A 15439-nucleotide genomic window follows, 5' to 3' on the forward strand; every position below is an offset into this window, starting at 1 on the left:
GAGTGCTGGTTCTGGAGCCAAGAAGACCTGAGTTCAAATCTGACCTCAGACACTAATTTTCTGACCTTGGGCAAGTCACTTAATCTTTTTTTGCCTCAATTTCCTCAACCGTAAAATGGGGATTGTAATAGAACCTACTTTCCAGAGTTGTTTTGAGAATCAAATGATATATTTGTAAAGTGCTTAGTACAGTGCTTGGCACATAGTAGGTACTATAGAAATGCTAGCTATTATTATTATTGTGTTATTTTCATCATCATCAACTTCATTTTCATCATTATTCTTATCATCATCTTCGTTATCATGCACTTGAAGGGCTGAGTTTGACTTTGTCACTGGCTTTCATCTTTCCAGTGGATCCTCTTCTACCCCCAGTGCCAACTGAATGAGTGAATGAGAAAGCATTTATTAATGTCTTGCTATGTGCCATTCAGTATATTAAGTACCAGGGTTACAACATGAGCAAGTATTCATAAGGAAGTGTTTAGGACAGAGCAGTCAAAGGGAATAGACGTTAGAGACATGGGGCAAGTGACTGATGTGCCTTGTCCAAGAATGGTAATGTTTATTTGATCACCATTTTCAGAATTAGAGTCAGAAAGGGCAATGAAGACTCCCATCCTGGGAATGGGTAAAATAAAATGAACGCTTGCCTATCACATGTCAGGGACATAGGTGTCGGAGCTTAGGCCTTGCTTAAGCCTCTGAGATGCAGGCATCTCTTCAACATCTATGTAGATCTTTAAAGTTTTCTGCTGGAGGGGAACGGTATTCAAGGTGATAAGCTTGGTGATATTGCTGCCCCCATCAGGTCTTTGCTTAATAGGAGCAGATTGGAGTAGTTTGTTGATTTGGTCATATTCACCCTAGCTTTCTTCAACTCAAGTGATTTTTTTCTTCATAAGGCCCATCCTGATCCATGAGGTCTGTCTGGTTTGTTAATATACCCTCTACCACTTCCCCTGCCCACCCCTCAATATTTGGTATTTACTTTGTGTATGTTTCTTTACTTATTTGTGAATATGCTCTTTCCTCCCAATGGAATGGAAGGAAGGCAAGGACTTTTGCTTTTATGTTTGTGTTCTGAGGATCTATCTCTTTGCTAGGCACATCATGAGCACTTGGTCAATTTTAGCTGAATGAATGAATGACTAAGGATACAGCTTCATCTATGGAATCTTGCCTAATATACAGCTGAATGGGTAATTTTGGTTTTCACATCCAAATGTTGAAACTTGTTCAAATTTATATATTCAGTCTGATTATATTTACCATCTTAAGTTTTAATGCTACAAAAAATAGATGTCCTTTTCACTGTGATCATTATGATCACTCTATCATATTTTCTGATGAAAGCATTGCTCCCTTTCCTAGGTGTGATAGGCGAAATGACTGTGGTGACAGCAGTGATGAGAGAGGCTGTGTATACCCACCTTGCCAACAGTATCAGTTTACCTGTCAGAATGGCCGCTGCATTTCTAAAGCTTACCTCTGTGATGGAGACAATGACTGTGGAGATTTGTCTGATGAACTGGAACATCTTTGTACCACTCCAGAAGCCACGTGTGCACCCCATCAATTCAAGTGTGACAATGGGAACTGCATTGAAATGATGCAAATCTGCAACCATCTAGATGACTGTGGTGATAACAGTGATGAGAAAGGATGTGGTAGGTGCTTTAATGGCTTTGGGTAAAGGAAGACAGGGAGATCAATTGAGGTTTCTTAAAGATGTTGCTAAAAATATACATCAGGGTAAATTAGCACATGGCTGCTCCTCTTAGATAGTTTGGGTTTATAAGATCATTGATGTAGAGAAAGATGGCATCTCAGAGGTTATTTTTTCCAATCCCTTCATTGGAAACTGAGGCCCAGAGAGGTTAAGTAACTTTCCCAAGGTTATACAGATAGTGTATGACCCACTGCACCATGCTGCCATCTTTTTTTTTTCATTAATTGGCTGTTCCACCATTCAAGAATAGTATAATTCATTCTTTAACTTCTTGAGGCAATTATGTGTTGTTCTTTCACTCCCTTACAAGTCAACCAGTATTTATTAAATATATTACCTGACCAATATTATTAAAGTACCATGGTGATTAGGACTTAACTATGTAGTCATCTTGGTCACCACGGTCACTTAGTTTTCAGTCTATTGGTGATCATCTTCTATTTGTCCAATCTGGTCCTCAGATAGTTGACTCCCTATTATTCTGTACTGTACCTCTGGTTTTTTTGGTTTTGCTTTCTATCTGCTTCATATATTGTTGATCTTCCTTCATTAAAATCCTGTTATGATATTTCAATATAAGGTAGCCCTGGGGTTTTGAAGGTGATTACCAAGAGGGTAAAAGCTTGAGCAAATTCTACCAAGCTGGAAAGGTTTCAAATATGAGCTTAATAGTTGACTGTGTATCTATCATCTGATGACTAACCTGGCTAAATTTGGAGAGGTTCACTGTTAGAATATTTGCCACTATGATGAATTGTGATGATGATGCCATAGCTACTCATAAAGACCTTGAGGTGTGAAAGGGTTAAGATCTGTGTAATTAAATTAGTAATATGTATTCATTAGTAGCAGCTAGTTAATACTGTGGATAGAGCCCTGGGTCTGGAGTCAGGAAGACTTCCTGAGTCAGGAAGATCTTCCTGAGTTAAAATCTGGTCCCAGATACTCACTTGCTATGTGACCTTGGGCAAGTCACTTAACCTTCTCTTTGTCTCAGTTTCTTCATCTGTAAAATGAGCTGGAGAAGGAATTGGCAAACTGCTCCAGTAACTTTACCAAGAAAACCCCAAAAGGGGTTGTGAAGAGACAGACATGACTGAAACAACTGAACAGCAACATGTACTCACTATTATCCACACTAACAAAACAATGGTTCATTTATAGTATATTGAAATATTTTGGTCTTACAAGTAGAATGTAAACTCTTTGAGGGCAAGAACTATGTTTTATGCTTCATCTGTTTGGACCATAGTGCCATTTTGGACACAAAGCAAATACTCAAGAAATATCTAATGTGGTGCAGGGTATAAAGTACTGGCCCTGGATTCAGGAAGACCTAAATTCAAATCCAATCTCAGATACTTGAGACTTACTAGCTGTGTGACCCTGGGCAAGTCACTTAATCTTCATTTCCTGTGAAAGAAAGAAAGGAAGGAAGGAAGGAAGGAAGGAAGGAAGGAAGGAAGGAAGGAAGGAAGGAAGAAAGAAATACCTAATGACTGAAATTCTAACAACTAAAATAGAATATAACATTCTTATCCTCAATAAGCATACAGTCTAATAGGAGAGAGACTTATGTGAAACAAGAGATTGTTATCAAGTGCAAATTACTGAGGGATAAACTCAAAGTGCTGTAGTAATTCAGAAGAGAGACAGAACATGTAAAATATAAAAAACTAGCCTTTTGTGCTACCACAATAAAACATTTGTTACTATATTTTATATACAGTTAAATAAACCTTCATTTAATACCCATGGTCAAGTATTTTTCAGGTAGGAAAGGTATATAGATATTTCTAGACTTAATTCAAGCACTTTCCCATTAATTTTTAGTTAGATTTTTCTTCTTGTTCAGTTGTTTTACTCATGTCCTACACATTGTGACTCCATTTGGGATTTTCTTGGCAAAGATACTAGAGTTCTTTGACATTTACTTCTCCTGCTTATTTTACAGATGAAGAAACTGAAACAAACAAGGTTAAGTGACTTGCCCAGGGTCTTACAGCTAGTAAGTGTCTGAGGCTGAATTTGAACTCAGGAAGATGAATTTTCCTGACTCCAATCCCAGCAGTCTATTCACTATGCCACTTAAATTTTTTTTTGTTTGTTTGTTTGTTTTTGGTGAGGCAATTGGGGTTAAGTGACTTGCCCAGGGTCACACAGTCAGTAAGTGTCTGAGGCCGGATTTGAACTCAGGTACTCCTGAATCCAGGGCCGGTGCTTATTCACTGTGCCATCTAGCTGCCCCGCCACTTAGTTTTTAGCAGTGAAATCTTCTGTTGTATTCTATTCAGAATCAGAATTTTATTTTGAAAAAGAATTGGCATAAATATTTGCAGAGCAAAGGAACTCTTGAGATCTCTTCTTAACTTATGGTTCTATGAAATGTGGATATTGAAATCCAGGAAATAATTTCTAATACAACCCTGTTCCTCCTATATATTCTCCTCACCCCCATCCCTACTGATTGGTTATTTTTTTTGCATTGTATTGGCTGCAATAGAATACTTTTTCCATATTTTTAACTATTCATTTGGAGGGTGATCTAACTCATTTTTCTCTTCTACCTCTTTTCTTTAGCTCCCCATCTCTGGATCATTTCATGCTTCATTAGTACCTCTACCACAAGGTGGGCAGAGATAGGGAGGGAAAACACGTGAAACTCTAGTTAGTCAATGAATTTAATTACTTGTCAGTAGCTCTGATGGATGACTAGATTGGATAATAAGTTGAAAATATTGGCTAAAGGAGTTTTTGGATTATTGTTGACTTTTATAAATATATATAATTCTTATTTTCTTGAAACATTTAAATATAGTTTCACAAAATTTTAGCTGAGCATCAATATAAGCAATCAACTGATTTAGTAACCACATTTTAATCCCTTAATTTTAATACATAAAAGCATTATAATAATCTTTCAATTATTCCTGCTTAATCTTCCTCATCATTTTTAATCGATTCATTCTCCTTTACCCTTCCTTTTACATAGTCATAGGTAGTCCATACTCCATTTTTCTCATTCTGCCTTTTTCCTCTTTATGTTTTCATAAAAGTCTTTTCAAATTTAGTTGTATTCCTCAAATTTTGTCTCTTTTATTATACTATTCCATTACATTAACATACTATAATATTTTTTAACCATTTCCATATTTTTGTATATTTAGGTTATTTATATATTTTTTCTTTTTTGAAATGATATATAATGAAGCTCTGAAATACTTTGATAACATTTCCAGGGTATATACCTGAAAATGTAATTATTAGGTCAAAAGATATGACTATTTTGGGAACTTTTACTGGGTACTGCCAAATTTTTTTCCAAAAATATTTTGTTTGTAGTTCCATCAGCAATGAATCAGTGTACATGTTCCTCCCAAACCCTGGCAGCATTGAGTTTCATTGTTTTTGTGACTTTGATGGATATGAGATAATGCTCATTTCCCCCCATAAACACAAGCATGGATTATTGACAACTGGTTCTAATCGAACAGAAATGTTCATTTTTGCTGATGTATAATAGGTTACTTTTTGACTGCTCCAAGTGTGAATAATGAATATCTTTGTCCTGTAGGCATTAATGAATGCAATGACCCTTCCATTAGTGGCTGTGACCATAACTGTACAGACACCCAGACCAGTTTTTACTGTACATGTCTCCCTGGATACAAACTCATGTCTGACAAGAAGACCTGTGATGATATTGATGAATGCAATGAAACTCCATCTGTCTGTAGCCAGATGTGTGAGAACACAGCTGGGTCCTACATCTGTAAGTGTGCCCGAGGCTACATCCGGGAACCAGATGGAAAGAGATGCCGGCAAAACAGTAACATTTCACCCTACCTCATTTTTAGCAACCGCTACTATCTGAGAAATCTGACTGCAGATGGTCAGGCTTACTCACTCATTTTGCAAGGACTGGGCATGGCGGTGGCATTGGATTTTGATCGGGTGGAAAAGAGATTGTATTGGATTGATTTAGAAAGGCAAGTCATCGAGAGAATGTTTCTGAATGGGACAAATAAAGAGACAGTCATAAATAGCAATCTGCCTGCTGGGGAAGGTTTGGCTGTTGATTGGGTTGCCAGGTAAGAGTATTGATAATGTTCCTAAAATGTGAAATCAATATTAAAAGTTACCATTACTGATGAGTTTTTAAAAAATATAACTTCTACTTAAAACTTACAACTTTATCAAGAAAAAAAGTTTTATCTAGTAGCATAATAATGATAATAATAGCTAGCAATTATGTAGAGCTTTAAGGTTTGTAAAGAGCTTTGCATGTACTATTTAATTTGATTCTCCCATCAACTCTGTAGAATAGGTGCTATCATTATCCCAATTTTATAGATGAGAAAACTGAGGCAGGTCAAGGTTAAGTGACTTACCCAAGGTCACATAGCTAGTGAATCCCTAAGGCCAAATTTGAATTACATGGTAATGTATTAAAATTAAATTAAATTAACAATTAACATACAAGTAACAATGTAAATTTAGCACCAATATCTTGAATCATTTTATAATCCTTTATATACATAACTATACATATATTTATATATAACTATATATATCACTATACATATGTTTATATATGTATAACTATATTTCTGTCATTGTAGTTCATAAGCATATAGTATATATCTTATTTGTACTTCTACCCTTTTTGTTTGCATTTACATTTCATCATTATTTCTTTTTTATTCCTCACTTTGTTACTCTAAATGGCTATATAACATTCTTTTATTTTGATAGGCCTATGGTTCAGCCATTCTTCTAATATTGGGCATCTAGATTACTTCTAGTTTTCTTCTATGTGATGTCTTTTCACCTTAAATCATAATTGATCTCTTCCTATTTTTCTATAATATGAATATAGTTAATTAGATTCTTTCTTTGATTTATTCCTTAATGCCTCAGACTTCTTAGCTCAAATGTTTAGGGTATCACAGTTCTCGAGTCCAATAACTCATTTAAAAGAAAAATATATATCCATCATATTTGGGGATATGGAGAGGTTGAGGAAGGGTAGAGGATGGCAGTATGAGAAAGGAAAGTTAATAATTCCAGAAACTTCTTAGTAACAATGAATCAGTAGTAATGGTAAGGGTAATTATTTCCATTCCTTTGCCAATTTAACAGACTTAATTTGGGCATAAAATGGAGACTGGTTCATCTTTTGTGCCTTCTTTTGAGCCAGGGTAGAGGTCTATAAGGCCCTCATAAAAATCTGAAATTTTATCAGGAATTCTGACTTATTCTTAGATGCTATAGTCTTATGACGTTAGATGTGTCTCTTTCACATAATTCTTCTTTTTTCAAGATTATTCATGATGTTTAAATTCTATATTAGAATATTTATTCTATTCTACACTCTACAAGATATGTAGGCATACTCTGCCTAATATGGCTAATTGACACACCATTACAAACAGCATTAAGCAAAACAACATTATTTAAGCAGTTTTGTTCTATAGGAATAATGTTTTAAATGGACAATTTAGTTGTGGACCATGTGACTTTATTGTTTATACTATATAATATTTATATTATATAATTGTTTATATTATATAATGTATAATGTAAATTATTGTGAAATGACATTACTCAGAACAGCATTAGGTGGGGGTATGTTCATAGTACTTGTATGACTCCTTTGTTTAATTATAAGGAGGTAGGTAGATGTTTGACTACTAGTGCTCTTGGCTGAAGACTTTGCTCAGGTAAAGAATTTTAGCTATTAATACATCCTTGTAAATAGAAATGTTGAGTTCCTTCTTCTTCCATAAAAAGGGCATGTGAAAGTACTATAATTTGGGATGGGACAAGGTGGAAATGGGAGTACAATACAGGTTGTGTCTTCCCTCTTCCTCCAGCTACTGAGTTCTTAAATGTTTTAACAAAGGAGAAGACAATGCAGAATCACAGAATATTAGCCATCCGGAAAGGACATTATCAAATCCAGTCTTCTAATTTTACAGATGGGGAAACTGAGGTCCAGAGAGATAAAGTGACTTGGAGATAAGAAAAAAATCTATATCTTATTAGAGAGATATAATTGATTGATAGCAGATTCAAGACTAGAACCTACTCTCTTTTCACAATTCAATGTTCTTTCCATTATACCATGTTACTCAGTGTCCTTAGGCATCAATGACTTGTTAACTTTCTGTAGGTGGAACCTGATAAAGGCATGGTGTCTTTGTGAACTATACTGGCCCTGAGAAATTATGGATTTCCCCCCTGTTTCTCTCATAGCGAATGGCAAATTGAGATTCCAAGTTTCTGCCAGTCATTTTCTCCACTTGGGCATTCACTTGGCTAGAGTAAAGAATTCTATGCAGGAGAGTGACAACCACATTTTCTTCCACACCCAAGAGGTAGCTCAGTTAGTCAATGTTCTTTTTGATAAAAAAGAAGGGAATAGGATCCAATAAAGTCGGAAATTAAAATTTCTTGGATTTCATCCAAATTGGCTGATTTTGAAAACATGAGATTTTTTTCAATGCTGTTGGGAATGCCTATTGCTGACTCAGAAGTCTTGTTTCCAGAGCTTCAATATTGATAATAGTAATAATATGCTGTTGTTCATATAAAATGTAATATTAATCCACTTAGGATATAGACATATTTATTTTCAGGGTCTTTTTTTTAAGAGGGGGGAGAAATTTTCATTGGCCTCTGAATGATCATTCATTATTTATAGAGGAGGAGCCTTGGAGATGGTTAGAGTTAGAAGGAATCTCTGACCATGGACCAGTGGAAACTAAATGGCCTATAAAAAGATTGCATCTATGACTTCATTCATAACAAGTTTTAGCTGAGTTAAGAAAGCAGCATGGTACAGTGAAAAAAACATTGAAGTTGGAGGATCAAATGCTACATCTGTTAATCTCTGTAACTTTGGGCAAAAGTTATTTTTCTCTGGATCTCAAATTCCTCATCTGCAACATGAGGGGTTGAATTAGATGATGACTAATGTCTTTCTAATTCTAAATATATGATCTTCTGAATTAACTTTCCAGACTCTTATAAGTCTATATATGTTCAATCTTTCACCTACCTAAACAAACATTGATATGGACCATCCACAACATTTTCTAAGTCCCCTTGGGATCTGATACAAGAAACAAGTTATATATTTTATTTTCATGGTGGACATCTGGAAGACCCAAACATAATACTTATTTTTAAAAAATAAAAGTATTTTATTATTTTCCAGTTACGTGTAGAGATAGTTTTCAACATTTGTTTATATAAGATTTCAAATTTCAAATTTTTCTCCCTCCCATAATACTTCTTAATAAGAAAGGTTTATCTGATGATGAAAATCTCTTAGAGTTTTGTCAGATTTATAAGGAAATTTCAGTGCTTATTCCAATAGCAAAAAAAATCTATATGACATTGACAGGAATTGAATTTAACTAAATTGTAACTGAATTATTTTTCAGGTATTTTCTTAAGGAGAAGCTTTCATTGTATCTGTAAATCTTCTTCATTTTATTACCCTTAAAATAAGATGTAATAAGAACTTGGTTTTGTTTGGGTCATGTTTTTAATCTGATGGGGCCAATATTTTGTGACTTTCAGAGCTTTCCAAACATGTATTTTCAGTGATATGTGTATTAATTTTCTAGAAAATCCTTTCTATTTTAGGTCCCAGACCACTAAGGAAATGAGAAACCAAGAAAATGATCAGATTACTCATGTGAAGAATAGTTCCAGACTTTTATATTTATATAAGGGTGGAGTTGAAACCATGTCTTCTTAAATCAATTTAATCAATTATATTAGAGAATAGGTAATTCCCTGAGATATTTATATAAAAGGAGAAAGCTTTCTCAGAATTTCTTCTCATTCAGAGATGGTTTCTCCATTTTATACAAATTATTTAGGGCATGACTCAGTCTCTAAAACAAATGACTTTGATTGATTCAAGGAGATGTACAGGCCCTGTTCATACTCAGTTCTGATTGAGTAAATCAAAAGGTGTTTTTACCTGATCAGAGCAAAAGAGCATAATAGGTTCTTTTCCACTCCACCCTTCCACTTATTTCTACATAGTTCTTACAGCACAATTTCATGTGCCCCAAAATTATCTTAATTTCATAAAGGCTAATTGCTCATATTTGACTTTTCTACTACCTCTGGTTGCTACTCCTAATAGCTATATATGTGGCTCCAACCATTACTCTATGTTGGTTTTTGTTGAAAATTGTATGGGAAACATGGATAAAATAGCTATTTGAAAAATTTCCCATTGTCCATTTCAGAAAGCTGTATTGGCTAGATGCCTATCTTAATTGCCTCTTTGTTGCTAATCTTGATGGCCGATTCCGTCGAAAACTAGCTGAACACTGTGTGGACTCCAACAATACCTTCTGCTTCCAGTATCCAAGAGGGATTGTCCTTCATCCAAGATATGGGTATAGCCATCTTTCTCTAAATAGTATTGGTTTCCCTTCCTTCATATGTCTTCAGAAAGACTATTCCAGCATTGTCTTTACTGAGTTTTCCCTTCTATGGAATGTAGTTACAGTGGTGCTAAATGGGAGTTAAATATCTACTTACCTGCCTATGCAGCTGAGACACCATTTGATGGTATTTTTGTTTTCTTTTGATAAGACACCTTTATACTTCTGTACTCAAATTTTGACCTAACATAAAGAGGTATGGTGCCAAAATATTTAATTAACAGATTAAAATGATAGAGTTCCTGAAATATACATATTGGTACTCCTCATCTTCTAGGTGTCCCAACTCCTAATTTTCCCTCTTTCATACTATTTAAAAATTGTCTTCCCTTCCTTCAGAGGCTTTTAAAAGAACTTATATTTTAAAACTTATGCTACAACCCCGTAAAAGAACAAAGGGAAGCCACTAGTCTTTGCTACCATATTTTATATTCAAAAACTGAACAAAGATGTTTGTTTAAATAGACAGGTTTACTGGACAGACTGGGCAGACCGACCATACATCGGGAGAGTGGGCATGGATGGAACCAATAAGACTGTGATTATCTCTACCAAGTTATCATGGCCCAATGGAATCACCATTGATTACACCAATGACAAGTTGTACTGGTCAGATGCCCACCTGAGCTACATTGAGTACGTACATAGAGAAGAATAAAGGAACTGGGTAACTTTTCATACCAAATATCAAGGGTCAAACTTTGATTTTATTAATCTTTTTTTTTTTTTTTACAGTTAGGTGATCCACATGTAACAATGATCCTAATGATGGTGTGTTTACACTGATACCTCAGTAAAGTCTTCTATACAAAGTTCTTTGGGGTCAACTTCATATTTTTGCTCTGACATTTCCTCTCTTAATTTCAGTTTTCTCAACTGTCAGATGGGAATTAATAGTAATTGTATTATCCATCACATAGAGTTATTCTGAGAAAAACATTGTTGAAGCTTTAGAAAATAATAATGATGGCAGCTTGATCTTAAATTCATCATCTGTAATATGAGTGTGTTGGACAAGATGGATGGTTTCTGAAGTTCCTACCAATTTCAAACCTGTCATCATATGATCCAATGACAACTAAGTTATCTTCCATCTTAGAGTATTATAATCCTCTCTTATGATCTTTACTTCAAGGACCAATGGTTTCATCACTTTTTATCAGTGTGAACTGCAACTCATATCATCCTTAGTAGATGGTCTTCATGAGTAGATGGCCAGAAATTTTCATTACCCGGTAGACATATCCTATTAACATTATTATTAATAATAAAAATGAAGATAATTACTTTGCACCCCAGTTTTTCACCTGAAAATGGAAATGATTCTAGTTGTACTTACAGAATTTTTATGATGTACATGCTTTGTAAATCTTGAAGTGCTAAAAGATATAATGATTGTCATTGTTATATTTTCTGAGCAACATAACTCTGTATTGGAGAAAGCAAAAGAAAAATAGGAAGGAGGACCTTTTCTCATTGATAAATACAATTGTTTTAGATAGAAATAGATTGCATTGTTTATTAAGCTGGTTTCTATATGTGAGCCTTTGTGCCAAATGTGAGATTTTGAAATACATTCAAAGACACATTGATCAATGAAAAACAAAAGGATGAGACAATAATACATATTACTAAATAAAAGTTTACAATTATCTTTGCTAATTTAATAGATGACCTATATGGACTACAGTAGTGCTGGCTGGACAAGTATGTTTCCCACGCATAGCCAGCCACATTCAGCAACACTAGTGGATTAACTCATTCATCTTATTGTGCTATCATTCCCACTCTACAAAGTTCCTTGGAGTTTTGAAACTCTGGTCTTGGCCTCAGCATTATATAGTAAATCTTAATATCTGAGAGGAAAAGGGTGAAAGGGAATGACCTAGGACACACAAGAGGCCAAATCATCCAGTCCACATACAAAGTACTTTTCTCACTGATCTCACAGAACTACTCTATTCCTATCTTCTCCCTCATCTTCTTGACATTTCTTCACTATCACCAGTTTTAAAATATTCTGGCAAGTCACATCCTTTCAGAGTTCTGGGCAATACTTTAAGTTACAAATGGGTTGTGATCTACATCAGTGGTGGGAATTTCTACTCCAAGATACTTCCACCTGAATTCATGGATTTAAACCTCCACCCCCAAAGCTGTTAGAGCTCAAAGTATAGCCAAAGAGGTTCCTCTAACTTCTTTGTTTGTCCAAGATCTTTCAAACCTTTGGAGGGTTGTTTGGTTCTGAAAGTTTATCAGATTTAGTAGAAATAAATAATGTATGCAAATATTTTATGTAGCCTCAAAAGTTTCTGTTAATTTTCTGCAGCTGTCTCTTAGGTAATTCTTATCTATCTTTGGGGTTATCTGCCAGTGGGCATCTGAGTGGCACAGTGGAGAGAGCACTGGCCCTGGAGTCAGGAGGAGCAGAGTTTGAATCTGTCCTCAGCTACTTGACACTACTAGCTGTGTGACTCTGAGCAAGTCGCTTAGCCCCATTGCCTCAAAACATCCAGGGCCATCTCCAGTCATCCTGATGTGTATCTTGCCACTGGACACAAATGGCTCTGGAGGAAAGAGTGAGGCTGGTGACTTTGCGCAGCCCTCCCTCCCCACTTAAATCCAATTCACTGCAAGTCATGACATCACCTCTTGATGTCATGGTCCCCTTTGAGATGAAAGGACAAACAACAACAACGCCTGCCAGTGGGCACTTTGATTTCCTGATCTGCCTTGTGAGTGAGAGGAAAGGGTAGTAGCAACTTTTGTGCTCAGGACCCTTAACTTGTAGGCTCTACAGTAATACTAAAAACATCTTATATTTCTATAGCCTTTTAAGATTTCCAAATCACTTTTCTCAATCTTGTATTATAAGGCTGGGAGTACAAATATTATTATTTCACTTTACCAGTCATGCCCAAAGGGAAACGAACTGCTTAAGTTGGCACAGAGAAAGGCTGAGAACCTTGCTGTGGATGTCTTGTATCATCTGAATCAAATGACAGAAGTCGTTGCGTTTCATTTTATTAATCTGTAAATTGATATTTATGATACCCAAGGTTTCTTTAGATGTTATCAGAACTAAATAAATATTATAAAATGCTGTTCAAATATTCAAAAATTGCTATATTTTAGATATATAAAGATTAAATTCTTAAGCTGTAACTTAACTTAGGTCAGATATTTACTGAAGTTATTCAAAGGGTCACATTTTCTTGTGAAATGTTTATATACAGAGAAATAAAACTTTAAAAAGATATCTGGGGGCAACTAAGTGGCTCAGTGGATAGAGCACCAGCCCTGGAGTCAGGAGGACCAGAGTTCAAATCCGGCCTCAAACACTTAACATTTACTAGCTGTGTGACCCTGGGCAAGTCACTTAACCCCAATTGCCTCACCAAAAAAAAAGATATCTAGCTTTATGTTTCTATGCTATGAATTTTTTCTTTCTGTTTGGATATTAAGACAGGTGCTAAGTTAGGGAACAGGGATAGGCATTAGACCTATGCTTTTATTGCTATGGGGAACTCCCAGATGAAGAAAACCCTTCTGTCAGTGTATGTTGTCACCTTCTCTGCAACATAGGGTCTTAGAAAAGTACCTAGAACATTGAGGGGTTAAGTTATTCACCCAGTGATCATATTTTGTTGTTGGTGGTGTTGAATTGGTTTCAGTCATGTCCAAGTCTTTGTGACCCCATTTAGAGTTTCTTTGGCAAAGACACTGGAGTGGTTTACCATTTCCTTCTCCAGCTCATTTTACAGATGAGAACACTGAGGCAAACAGGGTTAAATGACTTGCCTAAGGTCACATAGCTAGTAAGACTCTAAGCCCAGATTTGAACTCAGGAAGATGAGTCTTCTTGACTCCAGGCTGGGAGTGCTATTCACTCCACTAACTAGCTGCTCTGAATGGTTATGCAGTCAATATGTATCAAAGGTAAAATTTGAATCCAGGGCTTCCTAGTTTTAAGACCAACTCTCTACAGCAGATATCAAAGAGAAATTTTCACTGTGATTAGACAGTGGCTATCATTTAGACTTTTGGTGCCTCTAAAGTTGTATTTAAATTTTATTTTAAAAATCTTTATTTCTTCAACTTTATAGTTTTTTCAGTCAGACAGGATGTCATTTTGAGTTTAGCTGGTTTAAAAAAATTATTTTGGTCTACAATTTTAGTTATTTTATAAAAGTAAATGTTTGCTCACTGGGTCACATTTATCATGGTATGACATTTTTTTTCTCTTGCCTTAGATTCTCTGATCTGGAGGGACGACATCGGCACACAGTATTTGATGGGACTTTGCCTCACCCCTTTGCTATTACAATCTTTGAAGATACTATATTTTGGACTGACTGGAACACAAGAACAGTTGAAAAGGGGAACAAATATAATGGGTCTGGAAGAATGGTGCTGGTGAACACAACACACAGACCATTTGATATCCATGTATATCACCCATACAGACAGCCGATGGGTGAGCAGATAGTTATATAATCAACTCTTATACACATTTACTTTTGTTTGCTTCAGATTAGGTGGGTATTATGTTGGTCTCTGGTAAACATAAAATCTTTATCTTTAGGAGCTTTTTTCACTTTTTATATTTCCTATAAGATAGTACATATATTCAGTGTCAGAGAATTGTTGGTTCAGAAGTCTGCTAGAGGTCATTGGATCTGTTTCCTTACTTCATATACAAGACCACATCGAAAAGCCTTATCCTTAAATTGTAACCTATTTTAAAAGATAAACATATTTTGAATAGTTCTCTAGGGAAGAAAATTCTGTTGTTTTAATGAACAAAAATGTCATGTACCTATTTACATGTCGAGCCATATGATTGCTCTGTTGGAGTCATAATGAAATGGACACGGGGGCAGCTAGGTGGTGCAGTGGATAAAGCACTGGCCTTGGATTCAGGAGGACCTGAGTTCAAATCCAGCCTCAGACACTTGACACTTAACTAGCTGTGTGACTCTGGACAAGTCACTTAACCCTCATTGCCCTGCAAAAAAAAAAATAATGAAATGGACACCTTATTCCATTGTCTCAGAAACATGGGGGTGAGGGAATTTTTTTCTCCCCCATGTTTGCTTAACATATGTCTTTGCTGCTGCTATGTCAGCCCCTTTGTTGAATTTTTTGGAATTCTGTGGATGGATGGTATTTTATATGCCATCTTGGTGGAAGTGCTTTTACATATTCAGTGTATACTTGTTTCATCCTTGTT

At 35.5% G+C, this 15439-nt stretch overlaps 1 protein-coding gene across 1 annotated transcript in view; it reads left to right on the forward strand.

Annotated features, from left to right (window-relative positions):
• Positions 1–15439, forward strand: part of LRP2 (LDL receptor related protein 2) — a 262918-nt gene that overhangs the window by 181997 nt on the left and 65482 nt on the right. The window contains exons 49-53 of the mRNA XM_043995927.1: positions 1375–1670; positions 5307–5823; positions 10006–10158; positions 10672–10842; positions 14460–14683. Coding sequence (XP_043851862.1) covers positions 1375–1670; positions 5307–5823; positions 10006–10158; positions 10672–10842; positions 14460–14683 — 1361 coding nt within the window. The remainder of the gene's footprint in view (positions 1–1374; positions 1671–5306; positions 5824–10005; positions 10159–10671; positions 10843–14459; positions 14684–15439) is intronic.

Source organism: Dromiciops gliroides, chromosome 3 (assembly GCF_019393635.1).
Source record: "Dromiciops gliroides isolate mDroGli1 chromosome 3, mDroGli1.pri, whole genome shotgun sequence".
In the NCBI taxonomy this organism is placed as follows: Eukaryota; Metazoa; Chordata; class Mammalia; order Microbiotheria; family Microbiotheriidae; genus Dromiciops; species Dromiciops gliroides.